General features: G+C 36.8%; 1 protein-coding gene and 1 long non-coding RNA gene across 2 annotated transcripts in view; one reads left to right on the top strand and one right to left on the bottom strand.

The window, feature by feature from the left end:
* Positions 1-4,608: 4,608 nt before the first annotated feature.
* Casp8 (caspase 8) overlaps positions 4,609-24,312 on the top strand; it is a 43,947-nt gene continuing 24,243 nt past the window's right edge. Inside the window, exons 1-2 of the mRNA XM_027941791.3 lie at positions 4,609-4,732; positions 6,335-6,406. Coding sequence (XP_027797592.2) covers positions 4,708-4,732; positions 6,335-6,406 — 97 coding nt within the window. The 5' untranslated portion in view covers positions 4,609-4,707. The remainder of the gene's footprint in view (positions 4,733-6,334; positions 6,407-24,312) is intronic.
* Positions 5,947-9,431, bottom strand: LOC139707640 (uncharacterized). Its single transcript, XR_011709080.1, has 3 exons — positions 9,304-9,431; positions 8,931-9,010; positions 5,947-6,684 (listed from the first exon to the last, which is right to left on the bottom strand). It is a non-coding gene; the product is annotated as an uncharacterized lncRNA (long non-coding RNA).

Here is a 24,312-nt window from a genome sequence, read left to right as displayed (position 1 = left end):
CCTCTCTGGCTGGAGCTTCCTGCTGGCTGTGGCAGCAGCTGTGCCTCTGGGAATTTTTCCTTATTCAATTATAAACAACCCCCTATGTCCCCTGTCTGCTTTGAATGTCCAGTTTTAAATTCCAGTAAGTACCCCCCCATCCCACTTTTATTTTGTTCACCCACCTTGCAGAGAAGCTGCCTGTCTGCTTTCTTGATTTCATGCCACAGGGCAGCCAGGAACATGACCTCCTCTATTCCACCATCTTTGATTTTCTCAAGCTAATAATAATCTTGAGGAAGAAGAATAAAGTTAGAGAGGTATTACACCCCCTGATTTTAAAGTATATTACAAGGGCCAGTGATATGGCTCCATATTAGAGCACTTGCCTGGCATGTACAAGGCTCTTGGTTCAATCCCTAGCATTAAAAAAAGTATATCACACTCCCCTATTCAGAGAAGTACTATTCACAATTGCCAAGTTGTGGAAGCAACATAAATTCCCACCAAGATATGAACGAGCACAATAAAGAAAATGGAATATCATTTAGTCTTAAAAAGGAAGGACATTCTGCCATTTGTGACAACAAGAATGAACCTTGAAGACATTGTGCTAAGTGAATGTGCCAGTCACAGAGACAAATACTGCATGATTCTGCTCATATGTGCTATCTAAAATAGCTAAACTTATGCAATTGAAAAATGGAGCTGGGGAGTGGGTGAAATGGTCATAAAGCTTCAGTTAAACAAAATAAGTATGTTCTAGAGATTTTCTGTACAACATTGTACAGAATCATCCACAGTACTGTATTGTACACTGAAAATTTTTATTAAGGGGTTACATTTCTTTTAAATGTTCTTACCACCATAAAATAAAATTTATAAAATGATGAAAAAGAATTCATATACATAAAAAGGTCAAATTGCATTTCCATTTAATAAGTAATAAAAAGAAATTTTTGATCAATTTACACTCAGGAAATTTTCTGTATTGAGGTAGACAGAAGACAGAAAAAAAATTTCTAACTCAATTTTTAATTGGCTTTGTTTGCAATTCTATAATCAGGCAGCATTCTAAAATAAAAGTGGTTCAGAATGTTCTATTCTTCCACATGGGCTGGTTATATTTATAGCCAGATCCCAATTCAGTTTGCAAGATGCACATACTCCTGAATCCACAAGCACAACATAAATAATTTCTTTTTAAGACACTGTTGCAGAAAAATCCTATAATCATCTCCATAAAACCTGAAATTTTTTTGAATAATGTAATGCCTCTTCTGTAATTTTTTTTTCTTTTTAGGACTGGATACCGAACTCAGGGGCACTCTACCATGAGCAACATCACTAGTCCTTTTTATTTTTTATTTTGAGATATGGTCTCATTAAGTTGCCAAGACTGACTATGAACTTGTCATCCTCTTGCTTCAGTCTCCCAAGAAGCTGGAATCCTGGTGTGTGACACTGAGCCTGGTTCCAAAGGAAAAGTCCTAACTTGATAAAAATCATCACACTCCAACGAGTTAGAGGATTTGAAGTTCATTGAACACTCATAAGCTGTGGTCAACTTGAGGAGAACAGAAGTTTCCTGGCTGGGCCTCCCTTCAGACACTGCCACCCACTGCCTCTGCACTGAGTCTTGTGTGGGGAGGGTAGTTTTCCCTTGGGAGGCCTGCCAGGTAAAGCCTTTGTAATTGCCTATAGTCAGGCCAGAAATATTCCAACATAGGATTTGGTCCTGAAACCAGACTCCTCAACTTCATCTTTTGATTTTTTGAAACTCATAAGAGGAACATAGATTATTCTATCATGGATCCTTTTAAGACACTGTGGTAGAAAAATCCTGTAATCATCTCCACAATTCATGGATCCAAATGGGTTGGTCTTTGAGGGCCTGTGTGCTGAATCAGGTTAATAGTCTGAGGTCACAACAGACCGGGGTCATGATCAAGATCACTCCAAGCAGCATGATAAAGCCTCCCTGGAGGATACAGCATAACCCTGAGCTCCAACATGGACAAGCCAAGAAAAGGTAATCCACTAGGTCTACTTTAGAGAGAGAATTTTTCCTAAGCCTGTCAATGGTTTTACTTTGGCAAGCTTGTTGATCCAGGTACAAAATGAGTCATTGCCAATTAAATAGCCCTCTCCTTGGCCAGCAGAAAGGCTATGCATTTTTCTAATATTATTTGAGGAATTTGAGGCTCTGTCATGCCTTTGAAGCTAAAGTAGTACTATTAACAATCTCAGTGAGGGTCAAAGACAAATTGTGCAGGACACTTTCTGATTCAATTATCTCAACATATGCTTGAAGCACATGTTCATGTGAGCAGAGTTAGCAATATCATACCTGGCAATCAATCTGAGAATGAGATTGATTATCTGCCTATTTGGGGTTCCCAATCTGTTTTAGTCAGCTTCTTTATTGCTGTGACCAAAAGACGTGACAAGAACAATTTTAAGGAGGAAAAGTTTGTTTTAGGGCTCACAGTTTCAGAAGTCTCAGCCCACAGATGGTTGACTCAATTCCTCGGGGCCCAAGACAAGGCAAAACATCTTGGTAGAAAGGTGTGGCAGAGAAAAGCAGCTGGGGATGTGGTCACCAAGAAGGAGAGAGAGAGAGAGAGAGAGAGAGAGAGAGAGAGAGAGAGAGAGAGAGAGAGAGAAACTAAGCTCAGCTCAAAAAACATATACCCCAAGGCTGGGGTTGTGGCTCAGTGGCAGAGTGCTTGCCTAGCATGTGTGAGGCACTGGGTTCGAGTCTCAGCACCACATATAAATAAATAAATAAAATAAAGGTTCATCCACATCTAAAAAAATATTAAAAAAATATATATATATATATGTATATATATATATATATATATATATATATGTATATATATATATATATATATATATATACATATATATATATATATCCCCCAAAGGCATGCCTCCAATGACCCACCTCCTCCAGCTACCCCTACTTGCCTACAGTCACCACTCAGTTAATTCCTGTCGGGGGATTAACACACTGATTGGGTTAAGGCTTTCATAACCCAATCAGTTCACTTCTAAACCTTCTTGCCTTGTCTCACACATGAACTTTAGAGGGACACCCCACATCTAAACCACAACACCATCTTACTTGGTATAGTGCCATGTGCTCAATGAATGGGGATATTTGAATTCTTGGAAATCTCTTACTAATACCTACATGTGCATCTTCATTGGTAGGTGAAAGGCAGGTGACAACATGACTTTTATAAAAGAAATACTCTAATAGTGCTGAGAGTATAAATGTCATTATTTACCAAAGGGTCAACCAGCCAAAAGTCCCTATAGGTGGCAAAGTGTATGAGTGGAAGTCAGAAGTTCATGTAAGGCGGGATGGAGTATAGGAGAACAGAAGCCTCTAGTGCCGGGGCCAGGAGAGCCCCCGTGGTGCATCTCACATCCCTTTTCCCAGATGTTCCACTTGACCACAACTTTCATAGGAACAAGATGGCACCTATGAAGGTGGTTAATGAATTTGGCAATTTGGAAGTCTGGAAGAGAGAGAGAGGAAGGTTAGGTCTACACCTCCTCCACCCCTGGAGTGCTAAAGTGCTCAAGTTCTATCAGATAGTGGGAAAAGCCTTGTCTTGGGATGGTGTTTCAATCCATGTGACTGAGCCTCAGTTTTGTCATCTATAATATGGGAGAATAATCCCCTGCACTACTGTGAGACTCAGTCACAGTTCACAAAAAGGGATGCAGTGTACAGCTGTGGCTCCAGTGTTACTGCCTTGTTTATAAAAATGTACACAATTTGAAGGCAAAAGGAAAAATTCAAACAGGAAACAGGTTGAGAGTGGCAAAGAGAGGGTGTGGGGCTCAGGGACTAGGCCAGATCACACTCACATGACTTCTATTCCAGGCTCACCTCGACAATCACATGAGCTACAATTTCTGAGAACATAGCCAGGGACTCTAGTATTGTCCATACTGGGCCAGAACCCCTTCTCCTTTTAGCGAGTGTACAATTTTCCCACGTTTCAGCTACAGACCAGCTTTGATCCTTTAAGAAGAGCCCCTGAGATATGATCTTGGGGAAGAGGCTGGTCAATGATTTCAGGCTGAGATTTGGACCAGGGCACAGAGGGAAAATCCCACCCCTGGACTCACTGCAAAGAATTAACAGCATAAAATTTGCCGTTTTATTTATTTATACTAAACGGAGTCGCAAATGCTTGCCAACAAAGTATGTCCAGCTTCCTTGTTGGCAGTGGGTGCATTGAATTAGCTGTCATTTCCCTCTGGAGAGGCTGGAAATCAGCACAGGCTCCTTTAAATATTCAAAGTTTCCTGTTGGAGCCAGTCGTCTCTGTCCTTCCAGTTTGGGGTGTAAAGTTGACTCTGGTTCTTTTGACTGAGAATTTTTCTTTCTCTTTTGCCAAAGACCAGAGTCTGCCCTTCTGCTGGAAGAAAATGTTTTCTTTCATAGGTGCTCCTTGCTTTATCTCTGGTAATTTTTAAAAATCCTGCTAAATTCACTAGTACATTCTGGACGGGAGAACAGAGAAACAGGAAGAAGGGAGCTGGAGGAGGCAGACAAGCCGGTAGAGTGATCGAAAGTAAAAGAAAGCTTCTTCCTGGAGTCCCCGCCCCCCACCAGTCTGTTTTTCGGGGATTTTCTCCCCTGTGGATGAGTCTTGGATATTGAAGCATTTGGAATTAGGCAGTTTGGGGGACGTGGTGACTGGGATGGTTCCGGAAAAGGTTGGATCAGGTGAGTGCCTGGTGCAGTGGTGGCTTCTTCTACTGGAAACCCAGAGGCCTCCCCCTGTCCTGCCCAGCGGGGGACACACTTTCTGCTGTGTCCACATCTCCTTGGTTCCTCTGAATCACAGTGACTGCCTTGACACTCTTTGAATCTGTTGCACTTCCGTCCCCACAGTCTCCCCAGCCTCAGCCCAAGACACTGTCTCTGAACCAGTTTGGAGAATTGCAGAAAACTATATTGATCGACTCATGTTTGTTTTCTCTTTTGTTTGGATCTGAGTTAATCATTCTGTGGGCTGGAGATGACTGGAGTCCTCCTCTTTGACACCCACAGCCCTCTCCTTCCTTCTCACCCTCTTGATCTTCCAGGACAGCTCTCTAATGCTTTTCATATGAGTCCCTGAATTAATCTATATCAAAGTGTGTTTTGGAATGTGTATGCTATTTTTAAAACTACGTGGCCTTGGGCAAGTAATTTCTCTGTACTTCTGTTTGCTCATCATTAAATTAAATTAAATAATACATCCCAAGAGCATTGTAAAAATTGAAGGAGATAAGGCCTGTCAACCACTAACAATACTGACAGGCACTACTAAGGTACTCAGTAAGTGTTCACAATTATCTTCACATATTGATATTAGTCCTATTTTAGTTTGCTCATTTCATTTCTTACTTTTTTTTTTTTTTAAGTGAGCACCCTGCTCTTCCGGTTCTATCGACTTTGCTGGTACCAATTTCAAACTGGTGCTTATTGTTACACGATGCCAAGTCTTTTTATTTTTTCAGATTGACACAAATATTTGAACACCTTTTTGGGGTATGGTGTGGTAACTGGGTGCACGTATACAATGCATAAAAATCAGATTCACATTTCCGGCTCTCACAAATACTGAGGACAATATGAGAACATAGTTGATTCATGGCAGAAGAGTTGCTGGTGGGGATGTGATGCCGATCAGACCAAGCCCTAAACCTTCCACAGCCCCACCTGCCCACCAATCCCTGGCCTGATCCAACTTGAAAACCTTTGCCAACCAACAGGGACAAATGCATTTTGCAGGCTGCCAATGTATTTACGCATGCCTTCCTACACTTTCGCTATTTGAGTGTCTGCAACCCGGAATTCCATGTTCATACCTATTGTCCCACTACAGAGTTTCCTTTTCTTGTTGATTTGTAGGCAGTTTTGGAATATTCTAGATATCATTACTCCTTCTCTGGTGCTGGAACGCATTCATGAAATATTTATTGAATGAAAAAATTAAAGTCATGTTGGTTAGCACAGAAAAATCTTTAAGATTCTGAAACATGAAGAGAAAGTGTTCTTGGTTATCATTTGGTTGAAATTGTTCATGTGGAGGGAGGAAATGGGTTCAGGAAGTTAAATGACTCATCCAAAGTCACAGCCAGACCAAAGTTAGGTGTCCAGGATTCCTGACTAGCTGTGCTCCATACACCCCAGCCTGCTCTTTTCAGCTGGAGAAGTAGACAGTGCCACTCAAGCTGCTCAGAGCCAGCCTTCTTCCTATAGTGTTTGTGACTCAGCAAGCAGGAAGTATAGAAGGTTCTGCCCCTTCAGGTTTTGATTCGCTTTTGCCTCCCGTCTTAGATGCACAGACAGTCATAGAAGAGACCTGCGAGGAAGGTGCTGCTGTTGTGAGGGACCCAGGATTTGCCTCTGGTAAGGTTGGCTAGGCTTTGGGGAGGAAGGTCTTTCGTTCTAGAGCTTTCTGGGGCTGCCGAATGTGGGATCTGGAGGCCATGTGGCCCTGGAGGCGGTCCGTGTATTGAGTGTTGATGGGGAAGCCATGAGAGTTGTGGGATTTGCTGAGGGCCCCACACAGTATCCAGATCCCCAGGCCCTTCCAGCTTAGGTTGGTGCAGTCCTAGGGGTTTCTGAAAAGTTCTTGTACTTGGGTACAGCTGTCTGTAGTAGGCCTCATCCTTATCCCGGCCAAACTTGCCAAAGAAAAGAAACCAACATTGAAATTTAAATCTGAACTGATTTGGTCGCTACAGTTCCCCACCCACCAACACACACACACACACACACACACACACACACACACACACTTTTAGCAGTTCAACCCTTTTTAAGAAATTAACAAAAACGAACCAGCCCAGAAAAATGATATAAGAGGGAGCACAGATTTAAAAAATCAAATGTGTACTTTTGAAGGATTAAGCATTTTACAGGTGAAGTTATAAATTGCATTTGGTTTACAAATGACAGGGTTAGTTATAAATTTTGTTGAGGGTTGACTGCCTTTACTGGTTCATTAGTACCCTAGGCTCAGGGCCCTGGTGTCTGTAGTGTTTGTGTGCAGAGGGGAAGTTTGTTAGGTTCTAGGGAGCTCATGGTCTGGGGGGTCACCCAGAACTGGAAACAGTAGCAGTAGTATCCCTTTAGAGTTTGGCCCTGAGAAGATCTTTCAGAGATTCTCAAGCTTTGAATGACAGACAGACTTCTGTCATGTGAGTTTTGTCCTCTGCCCCTGCACTTTGAGGTAGTTGTCCAAATCACTAAGGAGCTGGGATGCTGCACGGTTATTCAATGAGATTAGCAGGCCTCATCCTCATCCTGACTGGTAAGGCAGTGGCAGAGTCCAGACTCTGGAATGAAAGCCTGAGGGTTTGATTCAACTTCTAGCCCTGGCTCCTTAGGCTCAGACCTGCTCTTTGCTAGAGTGAATCTATTAAATTCTCCTGCTTTTGTAGGTTTGGTTATTTTTAACTTTTAAGATTTTTTTTGTTTTGTAATTTTAGCCATTAAAATATTATGATTATTAGCCTTTCTTCATTGAATTCCCTCACTGCCTTTCACTTGTAACATTTTAGAATAAAATCTGAAGCTTTATAGCATCTGCTGTAAAGATTTTTTAAAAATCTTGATATTTTTTTAAAATTTTTTTATTTATTCTCCCCCCCTTTTTCTTATTCTAAATAGTTATACACGACAGTAGAAGGTATTTTGACATACCATACATACATAGAGTATATCTAAATATTTAAGTATATCTAATCCTCCTAGGCATTTTTCCCTGCTAAATGTCATTTATGATTTGATAGAAAATCCGCTTAAAAAGCATTGCCATATTATTGCAAAGGTAATGAGATGAGTGAGCTAAGATGGCCACAGGAGACAAGTGTCAAAACACACACATCATGTCACTGCAGCCTTGGAACATATTATTTTTTTTATATTGTATGATGTCAGAAAATGCTGTTGAATATGTAATAAGAATCTTAAAAAGGTTCACTCCTTTTTGACCTGATAATATTACTTCCAGGAAATTATTCTAAGAAAATAATTAGAGATGTATTCAGAGATTTGCATCTTAAAATCATTTTAAATGTAACAAGAGACTGGTTATGTAAATCATAGTCCATCCATACATTAAATGCTTTATGAATTTGAAATTCAAGTGGTAGAAGAAAAAAATAAAGATATCACAATATTCCTGCAATATTATTAGTGACAAAACCTGCTTATACAGCAGAAATGTGATGTGTTCAAACATAATGGAAAATGTATATGAATAAAATATTTGGTAGGAAAGGGAGTGAAAGGTGGGTTGCTTCTCATTCTTGAGATGGTCCTCATTCTCTCTCTCTCTCTCTCTCTCTCTTTTTTAAAGAGAGTAAGAAAGAGAGAGAGAGAGAGAAAAAAAAATTTTTTTAAATATTTATTTTTTAGTTTTCGGTGGACACAACATCTTTTGTTTGTATGTGGTGCTGAGGATCGAACCTGGGCCGCATGCGTGCCAGGCGAGCGTGCTACCGCTTGAGTCACATCCCCAGACCCTCATTCTCTCTTGATTATTTCTTGCTTTATTCCAAAGGTATCTCTCTGTTGAGAAAGCCTGCATTATCCCTTGAATGTGATCTGCATTCCTAAAATAATTCTAGAAATGTAGGTATTATTAGGTATTTGTCTTTGGACTTCAACAGAGGTTAAAATTGATTTAAAAATTTAAGAACAGTTGATTTAATGCTATCAAACAGAACTGGACATAGTTTATATCTTGTAGCATATAAATGAAAATAGGTCTTTCAGAGATTTTAAATGTAAGTACATTTAGAACACATAATGCGGGCACCTGGTCAAAATTGCAGTTGGTAAAACGGTGCAAAGGGGCAAAGAATTTTCAAAAAGCACTCCAAAAATTTTCATTTTCACTTCGCCCCCCACTCTCCCCACATACATATGCAGGTCCACAGCTCTGCTTTCCTCAGGTACCACTGACTCCTGTGTGAGTCAGAAATCCGGGAATACACAAATAATCTGTGAATATACAAATTAATTCATTATGTAGATCAACAAATATACAACCTATCTTCCCATCTTGTCTAATAGCTGAATCAAGTTCCCTTGTGTATGCTAGCATACTTAACCCTTCTTATGCAGATAAACAGTTGTTTTGGGTCAGTTGTTATTTCAACTAATATTGCAATGTAAGTGTACTGATTTTTAGTACACTTATATTTAAGTGGATGTGGGAAATTAAATCAGAATCCTGAAATTGTAGGTTCCAGGTTCATTTTATATTTCAACAGAGAAGGCCAAATTATACTTACCTACTAGGCATCATGATGTGTGCCTATCATTCCAGTGACTCCAGAGGCTGAGTCAAGAAGTCTCAAAATTTAGACTTAAAAAGGCTGGGGGCATAATTCAGTGGTACTCATTGGCCACTGGCCTCAATCCCTAGTACTGGAAAAACAACAACACATTATACCTACGTGTTTTTATTTCCACCATCTCAATACTGTGTATTGTAATTTTTGTACTTTGCCAAAATGGCCTATTGTAATAATTTCAATATTTTTTTTTTATTATAAATGAACTTGAGCATTTTAGCTGGGCAAGATTTTTTTTATACCTATTTTCCCAGCTTCTTGAGAGGCTAAAGCTGCAGATCCTGAGTTTGAGGCCATCCTGGGCACCATAGCTAGGCCCCATCTCAAAAACAGAAAAGAAATTGAACATCTTTTCAAAGGCTTAAAATCTGTTTGTCTTAAAATTGAAAGTTACCGGTACTTTTCTGTGAACTGTCGTCTTGTGATCCTTACTTGCTTGTGTATTGTGGTTAATGGCCTCTTTCGTTTAAAAAAAAAAACGACTTACAGGAAACTTAAGAAAATTAGCCCCTCCCCCATTAAAAATCATGTATGTTGCTGTTTTTTTCCCTACTGCAAAGTTTACTTTTAAATTTTGTTTGGGTTACTTTTTCAAAATATTTTACTTATTGTTTAAGGACAAAATCAATCTTAGGTAGCTTTTAGTTTCTCTGTTATATTTGCAAAAGTTTTTCATCAGCAAAATCATTTCAAAAATTATCTTGTTTTTCTTAGTACTTTTTAAAGTTTCAAATCTTTGATCTATCTGCAATTTGTTTTGATGTAAGGAGTTCAGTTAGTATCCATTTTGGTTTGTTTTGAGAAGTTTGCCCCCTTGTTCTAATCACCGTGTGTTGAAAAAGCCATGTTAAGGTGGGTAGCCCTTTTAGTAGTGTTCACTTGGGGCTATTCGTCATTGCTAATGTCTAACTCCAGTGCCTTGGAGTCACAGACTATGGGTTGTATTATTTCTAGGCTCTGGAAATCTATGGTGATTTTGTGGTCAATATTTTGTGATCAGTTCATGTGTTTGAAAAGGAAGATGTGGTGTGTCCCGATAGTAAATGAGCGTTGTTAGCATTCATCAACTGTGCCACTCAAATCCTCTGTGGCCGTCGTTCTATTTAGTCTACTAGATTTTTTGGTTTCTTTGAGAGATGTATGAAAGGTTTTACTATTTGTGGGGGGCGGGGGGAGTAAGATTTTAGTTATTTCATGTTCTTAAGGACTTAGGCTCTAATATTTTGTTTTAAAAACAAATATGATGATGTCATTCTTCTGTGGTGTGGTCTCCTCTTCTGGCCTGGGAGGCACCATCCTGCCCTGGACTTCCCCTGCAGCCACATTTAATGCTCTGCCTCACCCACTTTCGCACACTGCATAAATGAAATAACCCACTCAAACCAGCATTTTATTTACACAGATAATGTCTGCAAATACTCTCCTTAACACATTCTAGAAAAAAAAAAAAGGCTAATTCCCTTCCTTAATCCTTCACCCTCTAGTCCTGGTCATCTTTTCAATGCTTCCAAGGGGACAACATCTTGGCTTCAAAGTGTGTGCTTGCACAACCTCCCTCATTTTTATTTTCTTCTTTTATACATATACCTATTGTCTCTGAAAATCTAGGGCATCATTTTGAATATTTTTAAAAAGTAGATTTTAAAAATTATATTGTAGGGCTGGGGTTGTGGTTCAGTGGTAGAGCTCTCGTCTAGCACATGCAAGGCCCTGGGTTCGATCCTCAGCACCACATAAAAATAAATAAATAAAATAAAGGTATTGTGTCCAACTACTTCTTAAAAAATTACATTGTAACTTGTTTTTCTTGCTTTTTCAATACTTTTTAGATGTCTCTTCACTTTTATTTCAGAAGATGAAATACATTACCCTTTACTGCTATATGCTCTCCCATAGTGTGTCTGTACCTTAGTTTGCCTGACCATTCCTTTATTGAAGGACATTTGGGTGGTTTCGGGTTGTTCAGGGGTACACATAATGTTGTGGTTTGTGAGACCTCATGGATGCACCCTGTTGTGTTTTCACAGAGTGTATTTAATGGGCTTACTAGTTTGTTCTCTTATAGGCCCAGCAGTTTTTGTTTATTGCATTTTGCTGGAATGTATTTGAAATGCCTTTCTTTTTAAAAAAAAACTTATTTATTTATTCTAATTTGTTATGCATGATATCAGAATGCACTTCATTTCATAGTACACATATGGAGCACAATTTTTCTTGTCTCTGGTTGTACACAAAGTAGAGTCAAACCATTTGTGTCTTGATATGTGTCTTAAGATAATGATGTCTATCTCATTCCACCATCTTTCCTACCCCCAAGTCCCCTCCCTTCCCCTCCTTCCCTTCCTTCCCCTTTGCCCTATCTAAAGTTCCTCCATTCCTCTCATGCTCTCCACTTACCCCCACTGTGGATCAGCATCCACATATAAGAGAAAATATTCAGCCTTTGGTTTTTTGAGATTGGCTTACTTAGCGTGATATTCTCCAATTCCATCCATTTACCTGCAAATGCCACAATTTTATTCTCTTTTAATGTTGAGTAATATTATTTACTAAAATAAATATTATTTAATAATATTTATTTATTTAGTAATATATATTTGTGTATATATACCACAGTTTATCCAATTATCCATTGGAGGGCATCTAGGTTGGTACCACAATTTAGCTATTGTATATTGTGCAGCAGCACAATAAAACATTGATATAAACATTGATGTGGCTGTGTCACTGTAGCATGCTGTTTTTTAGTCCTTTGGATAAACTGAGGAATGGGATAGCTGGGTCAAATGGTGGTTCCATTCCAAGTTTTCCAAGGAATCTCCGTACTACTTGCCAAATTGGTTGCACCAATTTGCAGTCCCACCAGCAATGTATGAGTGTGCCTTTTCCCCAACATCCTCACCAACACTTATTGTTTTTATTCTTAATAGCTGCCATTCTGACTGGAGTGAGATGAAATCTTAAGAGTCGTTTTAATTTGCATTTTTCTAATTGCTAGAGATGTTGGACATTTTCTCATATATTTGTTGATTAATTATATATCACCTTCTGAGAAGTATCTGTTCAGTTCTTTGGCCCATTTATTGATTGGGTTATTTGTGGGTTTTTTTTTATATCAAGTTTTTTATACATCCTAGAGATTAGTGCTCTATCTGATGTGAGTGTGGTAAAAATTTGCTCCCATTCTGTAGGCTCTGTCTTCACCTACCTGACTGTTTCTTTTGCTGAGAAGAAGCTTTTCATTTTAAATCCATCCCATTTATTTATTGTTGATTTTTATTTCTTGCGCTATAGGAATCTTGTTAAGGAAGTTGGGGCCTAATCTGACATGATGAAGATTAGGGCCTACTTTTTCTTCTGTTAAACACAGGATCTCTGGTCTAATTTCTATGTCCTTGATACACTTTGAGTTGAGTTTGTGCATGGGGAGAGATAGGGGCTTAATTTCATTTTGTTGCATATTTGTTGAAGAGGCTATCTTTTCTCCAATACATGTTTCTGGCACCTTTGTCTAGTATGAGATAACTATATTTACGTGGGTTTGTCTCTGTGTCCTCTATTCTTTTTTTTTTTTAATATTTTGTTTTAGTTGTAGTTGGACACAATACCTTTATTTTATTTTTATGTGGTGCTCAGCATTGAACCCAGTGCCCTGCACATGCTAGGTGAACGCTCTACGGCTGATCCACAACCCCAGCCCCCTGTGTCCTCTATTTTGTACCATTGGTCTACAAGTCTATTTTGGTGCCAATACCATGCCTTTTTTGTTACTATTGCTCTATAGTATAAGTATTATGATGCCTCCTGCTTCACTCTTCTTGATAAAGATTGCTTTGGCTACTCTGGGTCTCTTATTTTTTCAAATTAAATTCATGATTCTTTTTCTCTTTCTATTAGGAATGAAATTGGGATTTTAATAGGAATTTCATTGAATCTGTATAATGCTTTTGGTAATATGGTCATTTTGACAATGTTAATTCTGCCTATTAGAGAGCATGGGAGAGCTTTCCATATCCTAAGGTCTTCTTCAATTTCTTCCTTTAGTGTTCTGTAGTTTTCACTGTAGAGGTCTTTCATCTCTTTTGTTAGATTGATTTTTTGTTTTTGAGGCAATTGTAAATGGAGTAGTTTTCCTAGTTCCTCTTTCAGAGCATTTGTCATGAAATGCCTTTCTTAAGTAAGAGAATTTTCCGAACAATTGATTGATCAATTAATTCATCTAGTTTAGGAAATTTTGCAAACCTCATACAGTGCATAACCTTCCAAGACATTGTCTCTCTCCATTTCCTTGGTCAAAGAAGCTCATCTAAACAATTATATGTTTCAGATGGAAAGGAAGAGAAGAGGTTATGCCTCATAATTTTAATTCTAACAATTTATTCTAAGGAAATGATCAAGGATATATGTAAAAGTCTTTAAATGATATTTTAACAGTAAAGATATAGATTGCTTCCAATAAGCTCTTGATGTACCCACATGCTATATAAATCAAGAAACATTAGAAATGTGCCATAGGAGTGGTAGTGGGTATATGTTTGTTATAAATGGTAAGTGAGATAAAAGCCAGTAGCAGTTATACAAATTTGTATATGCAGCCTGATTTCCACTTTTATATCAATGTATCTTAGTCTGTGAGGATATGTGCTATGATAGTGATAACTGTGATCATATTATAAATTACTGTATTTTCAGTTTTCACACACAAAAATAACTGCTAGTATAAACAAGAAGGGAAAAGAATTTTTTTTAAAAATTAGTGCATTATAAGTATATGTAACAGTTGGGTTCTTTTTTTTTTAAGAGAGAGAGAGAGAGAATTTTTTAATATTTACTTTTTAGCTTTTGGTGGACACAACATCTTTATTTCATTTTTATGTGGTGCTGAGGATCAAACCCAGCGCCCCATGCATGCCAGGTGAGTGCGCTACTGCTTGAGCCATATCCCCAGCCCAGTTGGGTTCATTTTGACAAAATCATCATAAATGCATGGAATTTGATTTACTTCATTTCAATCCCTGGTGTTCCCCATCACTCTCCTCCTCCCTCTTCCTATTCTCCTTCCTCTACTCTACTGGTCTTTCTTTCACTCATTTATTTGTTTATTTTTGATTGGTGCTTTATGGACACGTAAAGGTGGAATTCACTGTGGTATATATATGTATAAACATAGCATATTTTTTGTCAAATTCATTCCACATTTTCTTCCCTTTCTCATCCCTCCTCCTGCCCTCACTGATCTTTCCAATATCTTTATGATATTCAGATCCCACTTTCTTTCCCTTATTTTGTTCTACTTTCCATATATGAGAGAAAATACTTGACCCTGGATTGTCTGATTCTGGCTTATTTCACTTAGCACATTGTTCTTTAGTTCTATCTATTTATCAAATGCCATTATTTTGTTCTTTATGGCTGAGTAAAACTCCATGGTGTGTGTGTGTGTGTGTGTGTGTGTGTGTGTGTGTGTTGTTTTCTTGATCCACTCATCTAGTGATGGGCATCTAGGCTGGTTCCATAATTTGGCTATTGTGAACTGTGTTTCTATAAACATTGATATGATGCAGCCCTATAGTATGCTAATTTTAGTTCCTTGGGATAAATACCAAAGAGTGGGATAGCTGAGTCAAATGATGACTCCATTGCTAGTTTTCTAAGGAATCTTCACACTGCTTTCCAGAGTGGTTGTACTAATTTTTGGTCTCAACAACAGTGTATGAGTGTACCTTCCCCCCATATCCTCACCAGCATTTATTATTATTTGTATAATAATAAATTTGATAATTGTCTTTCTGACTGGCATAAGGTAAAATCTTAGTGAAATTTTAATTTGCATTTCCCTGATTGCTAGACATGTTGAACATTTTTTCGTTTATTTGTTGACCATTGTGTTTCTTCTTTTGAGAAATGTCTGTTTAGTTATTTTGCCCATTTGCTGATTGGGTTATTTGAGTTTTTTATATTAAGCTTTTTGAGTTTTTTTAAATATATATTTTGGATATTAATCTTCTATCAGAGGAGTAGCTGGCAAACTCCTTGAGCTTTAGGTGTCTTGCTAAGTAAGTTAGTGCCAGCATCAATATTTTGTCCCTTATGGTTTCTTCTAGCACTTGCAAAGTTTTTGGTCTAATTCCTGTCTTTGATCCAATTTGATTTGACTTTTGCTCAGGGTGAGAGAGATCAAATTTCATTATTTTAATATAGATAACCAGTTTTCCTAGAACCAGCTGTCTTTTCTCCAACATATTATTTTGGCACCTATGTCAAGTATCAGATGACTGTAAGTATATAAAGGTTTGCCTCTTTGTCTTCCGTTCTAGTCCATTGATCTTCATGTCTATTTTGATACCAATACCATGCTATTTTTGACATTATATCTCTGTAGTACAATTTGAGAATAGGTATTGTGATGCCTCCAGCCTTGCTCTTCTTGTTCAGGATTGCTTTGGCTATTCTGGGTCTTTTATTCTTCTTAATGGATTTTCTAACTGTTTTCTTTTCTAGTTTTAAAAAGAATTTTATTGGTATTTTGATGGGATTGCATTGAATCTGCATAGCACTTTTGGCAATATGTCCATTTTGACAATATTAATTCTATCCAAGAACATGGGAGGTCTTTCCATCCATCATAAGGTATTCTTTAATTTTTTTCTTCAATGTTCTATAATTTCCCAAGCTTTTTTTTTTTTTTTTTTTTTTTAGGTTACTGTGAATGGGATAGTTTAAATTTTTTTTTTAGGTTACTGTGAATGGGATAGTTTTCCTGATGTCTTTTTCAGCATAATTGCTGTTGGAGTATAGGAAAGCTCTTTATTTATGAATGCAACCTCATATACTTTGCTGAATTTATTCATTAACTCTAGAAGTCTTCTGGTGAAGTTTTTGGGATCTTGTAGATATAGGACCATGTCTTCAGCAAACAGATATAATTCTTCTTCTTTTCCTATTTGTATTCTGATTGTGCTGGGAAGAGTTTCACAAACTATATTGAATAGTAGTGGTAAGAGTGGACATCCTTGTCTTGTTTGTGATTTCAGAGGAAATGCTTTCAGTTTTTCTCCAATCAGTATGATGTTGGCTTTGGGTTTGTTTCATATAGCCTTTATTATGTTTAGGTAAATTCCTTCTGTTCCTATTTTCTCAAGCATATTTTAACACAAATGGGTGCTAAATTTTATAAAAGGCCTTTTCTGCATCTATTGAGATGATCATATGATTCTTGTCCTTAATTCTGTGTATATGGTGCATTACATTTATTGATTTGCATATGTTGAAACAACCTTGTATCCTTGGGCTGAAACACACTTGATCATGCTGTATTATCTTCTTGATGTATTTTTTAATGTGGTAGAATTTTTCCAGCTATGTTCATGAGAGATACTGGTCTATAGTTTTCTTTCTTTGATGTGTCTTTGGTTTTTGTAACAGGGTTATACTGGCTTCATAGAATATATTTGGGAATGTTCCTTCCCTTTCAATTTCATGGAATAATTTGAGAAAGACTGGAATGAGTTTTTCTTTAAAGATTTGGTAGAACTCAGCTGAAAATCCTTCTGGTCCTGGGCCTTTGTTTGTTAGAAGGCTTTTAATTGCTGTTTCAATTTTATTACTTGATATTGTTCTATTTATTTTTTCTCTATCTTCCTGGTTCAGTTTGGACAAGTCATATGTGTCTAGGAATTTGTCAATGTCTTCTAGATTTTCTAGTTTATTGAAGTATAAATTTCCAAAATAGTTTCTAATGATATTCTGGATTTCAAAAATGTTTGTAATATCTCCTTTTTCATCTCTAATTTTGTTTATCTTTTCAAAGAAACAACTCTTTGTTTTATTGATCCTTTGTATTTTTTTTTGAATTCCCAATTTCATTAATTTTGTCTCTTAATTATACACTGTCTTCTACTGATTTTGGAATTAGTTTGGTTTTTCTTTCCTAAGGCCTGAGGTAGAGCATTAGATTATTTATTTGGAATCTTTCTATTTTCTTCTTATTATTATTTTTTAAGAGAGAGAGAGATAATTTTTTTTAATATTTATTTTTTTAGTTTTCGGTGAACACAACATCTTTATTTTATTTTTTATGTGGTGCTGAGAATCAAACCCAGCGCCCCGCACATGCCAGGTGAGCGCGCTACCGCTTGAGCCACATCCCCAGCCCCTCTATTTTCTTTTAATGTAGGCACTCAGTGCTATAGATTTTCTTCTTAGAATTGTCTTCGTACTGTTCCAGAGTTTTTGATACGTTGTATCTCTGTTCTCATTTGTTTCTAAGAATTTCTTCTCTCATTTTTTCTATGAGAGTATTATTAAAAACTATTATATAAAAGAGTATTATTCAATCTCCATGTGTTTAAAAGTCAGTTTCAAGTACCCTAAGCAAAAATAGCACCTTAGAAATACTGTTCTCCAGAGTCTTGGGCTGGGAGTCAGTGGTAGAGTGCTTGCCTAGCATGTGTGAGGCACTGGGTTCAATCCTTAACATCACATAAAATAAACAAATAAAATGAAGGCATTTTGTCCATCTATGGCTATAAATTAAAAAAAAAAAAAGTATTCTCCTTCAGTGGCATATACCTGTTTAATCCAGACACCTCATTCCAACAAATTATTTCTTAGAAGAGTTTAATATATTTTAAGTTATTTTGGAAGAAATGCAACATCTTATTTTTTGGCTTTTTAATTGATACTTTATGGAGGCAGTATGACAACTTATTGACACTAGAGGAATCTCCTCTACCACCTTCATTTCTTGAAGAGAAAACATTTCAAAATGAGGGTTTCTTTGAATAAAACAACAACAACAAAAGCAAACACAGGAAATGAGAGACCATTTCAATAAAGAAATAAAGATATTAAAAAGAAATCAGGGGCTAGGGTTGTGGCTCAGAGGTAGAGCTCTTGCCTACTAGGTGTGAGGCACTGGGTTTGATCCTTAGCACCACATAAATATAAAAAAAGAAAGGCTTAAAAAAAAAAAAGAAATCAGAACTCTTGGGCATGAAGTCACAATAACTCAAATTTAAAATTCACTTGAAGCATCACCACAAATCAGATTATAGAGATGGCCTGAAACACAGCGATCCTCCTTCCTCAGCTTCCCACGTTTCCAGGATTATAGGCTTGCACCACCCACACCCAGCCTGTATTTGCTTTATCAACTAATTATTTAAATCTTCTTTAAGTTCATTGAACATTTTAATAATCAGTTTTTAGTCTTTCTCTGGAATTTCTTCCACTTCCATACTTGTGGGTTCTTTTGATGGAGACTGTGAATTTTGCAGGGAGATTTGTTTGCCTGTTTCCTCACATTTTCTTTTTCTTTTTTTTAAATTCTGGTTTGTTATATATGACAACAGAATGTATTACAATTCATATTACAATATATAGAGCACAAAAATTTCATATTTGATTGAATACAAAGTATATTCACACCATTTGTATCTTTATACATGTACTTTGGATAATCATGTCCATCACATTCCACCATCATTTCTAACCCCATGCCCCCTCCCTTCCATTCCCACCCCTTTTCCCTATCTAAAGTTGGTCTATTACTCCCATGTTCCCCCTCCCTACCACACTATGAAACAGCTTGATGCTGGTTGTTTTAATGAATCATAATAATAGCCATTATTTATCAGGTGGTTAGTATGTGCCCAATACTATTAAAACACTTCATGAACTAAATTTCTTTTTAAAGTCATGTTTGTTGAGATATAGTTTATATATGGTACAATTTACCCCATTCAGTTTTATAGTTATATGAATTTTGATAACATAAATATAAAAAATGACAACATATATATATATGAATATATAGTACTACCATCAGGATACAGAATGTTACCTTTTTCTCCTTTACTTCTTTTTATTAAACAAATAGAGAAATTAATTTTAATATATTTTCATTTAACCCAATGGATTACCAACATAATTTGCAAAGAGAATAATTGTTAGTAAGATATTTCATGTTTATTTCTTTGTGCTAGTAATTCTTTGGAGTCTAATGTCTATTTAACACACAGCACACCTCAATTCAAGCTAGACACACTTCAAATACTCAGTGGCCTTATGTAACCAATGGCTGCCATATTGGCTCCTTTCTCCATCTTTCACCTTTTGGTGAGACTTATGCTGTAGGCTGCATGATAAGTCCCTTTGTTATGTGGTTTCCTGTTGAATTCCATCAGAAAGGGACACCAAAGAGATGAACTTAGAATATACAAGAGTAGAGTAAGGTGTTTTAATCCTTCCTATAAGACTCTATTAGACTGTGAGTTGGTTTCTACATGCTTTTGGTGGGAATAACTTCAGTTAGATCACCTTCTCCTACAAGTTTTTCATAATGGCTCTCTGTTATTTCACCTCTTACCTCTCCAAGTTTATGGAAGGAAAGGTGCTTCACAAAATTTGTTAGTTACTCTCAACCTTGCCCTTACTTTATAATTACCTTATTAAACAATTTTTACTCTGAGTGATCTTTTTCATCCTTGAATATTAAATAATGGATTTTAAGTTATAAGAAATAATTTAAAGATAAAATATACCTCATCTCATACCATAGGCAATGTATATACACATACCAGATTGATTATATATTAAAATATAACATATAAAATGCTAAAACTTTTAAAGAACATATTTGTATAACTTTGTGAAGAGAAAAGGAAAACAAAAAAATATGAAATAAACAAAAACCTGAAAAATCAGATGATATTGTAGTTAAAATTTTTATGTAAAAAATTTATCAAAAAGAGTTGAAAGAGACATGAATTGTATTACAGGTCATTTTTGTTTATTTATATTTAGCTTGACTTGGTTTCTTCTTTGGTTGGCTTTTCCTTTATTGTAGTTCTTCCCTTTGCAGAATTTCATTGTTGTTTTTTATTTCCTCCTTGTAGAATATTTTTCCAAGAATGTTCTGAAGTGCAGGCTTTCTTGAATTTGTTTATCATGGAAGGCTTTTATTTCATCATCAAATTTGAAGCTTAATTTTTCTGGATATAAGATTCTTGGTTGGCATCCATTATCTTTTAGAGCTTGGTATATGTTGTTCCAGAATCTCCTAGCTTTGACAGTCTGGGGTTGAAAAATCTGCTGAGATTCGAAATGGTCTTCCCTTATAGGGAATCTGATTTTTTTTTCTCTTGCTGCCTTTAAAATTCTATCCTTATTCTGTATGCCGTGAATTTTCATTATAATGTGTCTTGATGTAGATCTGTTGTAATTTTGTACATTTGGCGTTCTGTAAGTCTCTTGTATTTGATTTTCTGGTTCATTCTTTATGCTTGGAAATTTTTCTGCTATTATTTCATTGAAGTGATTATGCATTCCTTTGGTTTGAATCTCTGAACCTTCTTCTATCCCAATAAATCTTAAACTTGGTCTGATGGTATCTCATAATTCTTGGATATTCTGTTCATGGTTTCTTACTATCTTCACTGTGAGGTCTACTTTATTTTCAAGCTTATATTATTTTATAAGGTCATGACTTCCAAGTGATTTAGTCTGTTGTTGATATTGAGTTTTTTAATTGGCTTATTGTTTCTTTCATTTTGAGGATTTCTATTTGTGGGTGTTTTTTTTTAGTATCTGTATTTCTTTCTTGAAGTAATCTTGCAACTTGTTTTTGCTCCCTTATCTCTTTGTTGGAGTGATCAATTTTTGCCTGTATCTGCTCACTTAAATTAATTCCCAAATCATTTTAGTTATGTATATTCTGAACTCCTTCTCTTACATTTCACCTGCTTTGCTATGTATGGATTCTATTGTTGTAGTATTTTGTTTGGGGCACTTTCCTCCCTTGTTTTTTCATAATGTCTATGAGTCTTCCTCTCTTGTAGTGTAGATCTGAGGTATGACAGCTTCTGCCCTATTGTCTTATGGTGTCTATATAGGTTACCAATACCTCACTTTTAAGGGAGAGATCAATATGACAGCACTCAATGTACCCAATGTGCAAATGTGCATCCCTATATCAGTTAGCTTCTATTTTTACATTTATTATTTTTTCACTATAATCAGAAATGATGAGTTTGGTTATCTTCTACCTTATAGTCAATAGGTTTGCATAATGGTTTACAGTTTCTAATGGTAGAAGGGGGGCCTGAAATGTTTATGAGGTAGGATGTTAGAATATGGAGGTATTAGATTGTATGACAAGTGAGAGGGTAATCATAAGAAGTTGGCTGTTAGTAGGAGAAACAAGAAAGAGGCAACCCCACGCAAGCTCCCTGTTACCTCAGCAACAGGATAACCATTAGCACCCCTAGTAGAGATACCTTTGGTGTAGCAAGGCCCATAGGGACCTTGATGATATCTTATTCCTTATTGTTGTCTCTTGATACAAGCAGTGATACCCCAGTTTTGTGGTGGTGGCAGCCTCAAGCTTATATGTACCCTGATGTTGGGCTGTGAAGCCACACTTTGGTGAATAAGGAACCCCAGCATGGGAAGGTTCACCGCACATCTCTGGGCCTGGGACAGGCCTCTCCTCCCGATTTCTGGACCACATGTGGTGGGCCTCTCCTCTGGATCTCCAGGCTGCAAGTGGCTGGTGGGTCTCTCCTCCGGATCTCCAGCTCCTCATGTTTTCAAGGATCTTGGACTTGCACATCAGTTGAGATGGATTTCTCTTCCTTTTTTATATGTGTGCCCTGTTGTGTTTAGTTGCCTTTTTTGTTCTGGAACTTCTATTTTTGATGTTTGAGTAGATTTCCAGGAGTGAGACCTGAGTTCTCCCTCTAGTTGTTCTTACTTGGGGCCTGGTTGTTGGTTTGGGGTTTTCTCTCCCCTATTCTATATGTTGAAGTATTGTTGAGGCTTAAGTGAGGCTAGTTCATTTGTGGAGTGAAGTTCTCTGTTACTTTACTGAGTTGTAAGAATTGCTCAGCAGCAGGATCTCTGCTCTGTGAACTTGAAGTGTGCCAATCACTTTCCAGCCCCTCTTAGAGAAAGGGGGAGTAGCTCGAAATAAATGTCATGTGTCCACTTTCACTTCTATAATACTAATTACCACCTGTATAGGAATTGTAGGGTCAGCATTTAATGTCATCATGAATAATAGGCAAGCATAAACTACATCATACATTAAACAGCAGGTCTCTACTACACTGTCCACTGTATTAATAATCTCTTTATTTTTATTTGTTCTAATTAGTTATACATTATAGTAGAATGCATTTTGATACATTGTACACAAATGGAGCATAACTTCTCATTCCCCTGGCTGTACATGGTGCAGAGTCACACCAGTAGTGTAATAATACATGTATATAGGGTAATAATGTCTGTCTTAGTCTACCATCCTTCCTATCCCCACTGCCCCACCCCTCCCCTCACTCTCCCCTGTACAATCCAAATTTCCTTCATTCTTTCCTACCCCTCACACCCACTATGATTCAGCATTGCTTATCAGGAAAAATATTTGGCCTTTGGGTTTGGGGGATTGGCTTATTTCACTTACCATGGTGTTCTCTAGGTCCATCCATTTACCTGCAAATGCCATAATTTCATTTTTATTTAAGGCTGAGAAATATTCCATTATGCATATAGATCACATTTTCTTTATCCATTTATCTGTTGAAGGGCACCTATGTTGGTTCCATAGTTTAGCCATTGTGAATTGAGCTGGTATAAACATTGATGTGGCTGCGTCACTGTAGTATGCTGATTTTAAGTCCTTTGGGTGGATAACTGGTTCAAATGGTGGTTCTGAGGAATCTTTTTATTTTTTATTTTTTTTTATTCAATCTAAGTTTTCTGAGGAATCTCCACACTTCTTTCCATAGTGGTTTCACCAATTTGCAACCCACCAACAAAATGTGAGTTCACCTTTTCCCCCACATCTTTGCTAACATTTGTTGTTGCTTCTGTTCTTGTTAATTGCCATTATGACATGAGTGAGATGAAACCTAAGAGTAGTTTTAATTTTCTCTAATTGCTAGAGATGATGAAAGATTTTTCTTATGTTTGTTGATGGATTGTATTTCTTCTTCTGTGAAGTATCTGTTCAGTTCCTTAGCCCATTTATTGATTGGGTTATTTGTTTTTTGGTTTTATTTATTTATTTATTTTGGTGTTAAGCTTTTTGAGGTCTTTATATATCCTAGAGATTAATGCTTTATCGGAGGGGTATGTGGTGAAGATTTTCTCCCAATCTGTAGGCTCTCTTCTCATTTTATTGTTTTCTTTGCTGAGAAAAAGCTTTTTAATTTGAATCCATTCTATTTATTAATTCTTGTTTTACTTCTTGTGCTTTAGGAGTCTTGTTAAGAAAGTCAGATCCTAGGCTGACATGGTGAAGATTTGGGCCTATTTTTCCTTCTGTTAGATGCAGGATCTCTGTTTTACTGCCAACCTTACATCCCTGGGATGAACCCCACTTGATTGTGGTGCACTATCTTTTTAATGTGTTTTTTAATGCAATTTTCCAGAATTTTATTGAGAATTTTTGTGTCTATGTTCATTAGGGATATTGGTCTGAAGTTTTCTTTCCTTGATGTGTCTTTGTCTGGTTTTGGTATCCGGGTGAAACTAGCCTCATAGAATGAGTTTGGAAGAGTTCCCTCCTTTTCTATTTCATGTAATAATTTGAGGAGTATTGGTGTTAATTCTTTAAAGGTCTTGGAGAATTCAGCCTGGTCCCGGGATTTCTTGAGAATCTGTCTGGTCCTGGGCTTTTCTTGCTTGGTAGGCTTTTGATGGTGTCTTCTATTCCATTGCTTGAAACTGATCTGTTTAAATTGTGTACGTCCTCCTGATTCAGTTTGGGTAGATAATATGTCTCTAGAAATTTGTTGATGTCTTTAGGATTTTCTATTTTATTTGAGTATAAATTTTCAAAATATTCTCTATTTATCTTCTGAATTTCAATAGTGTTTGGCATGATATTTCCTTTTTCATCATTAATTTTAGTAATTTGAGTTTTTCTTTCTCTTTATTAGTGTG

The sequence above is a fragment of the Marmota flaviventris genome, chromosome 11 (genome assembly GCF_047511675.1).
Source record: "Marmota flaviventris isolate mMarFla1 chromosome 11, mMarFla1.hap1, whole genome shotgun sequence".
Lineage (NCBI taxonomy): Eukaryota > Metazoa > Chordata > Mammalia > Rodentia > Sciuridae > Marmota > Marmota flaviventris.
Note: the sequence above shows the minus strand (reverse complement) of the source record. Positions and strands in the feature narration are given on the sequence as shown.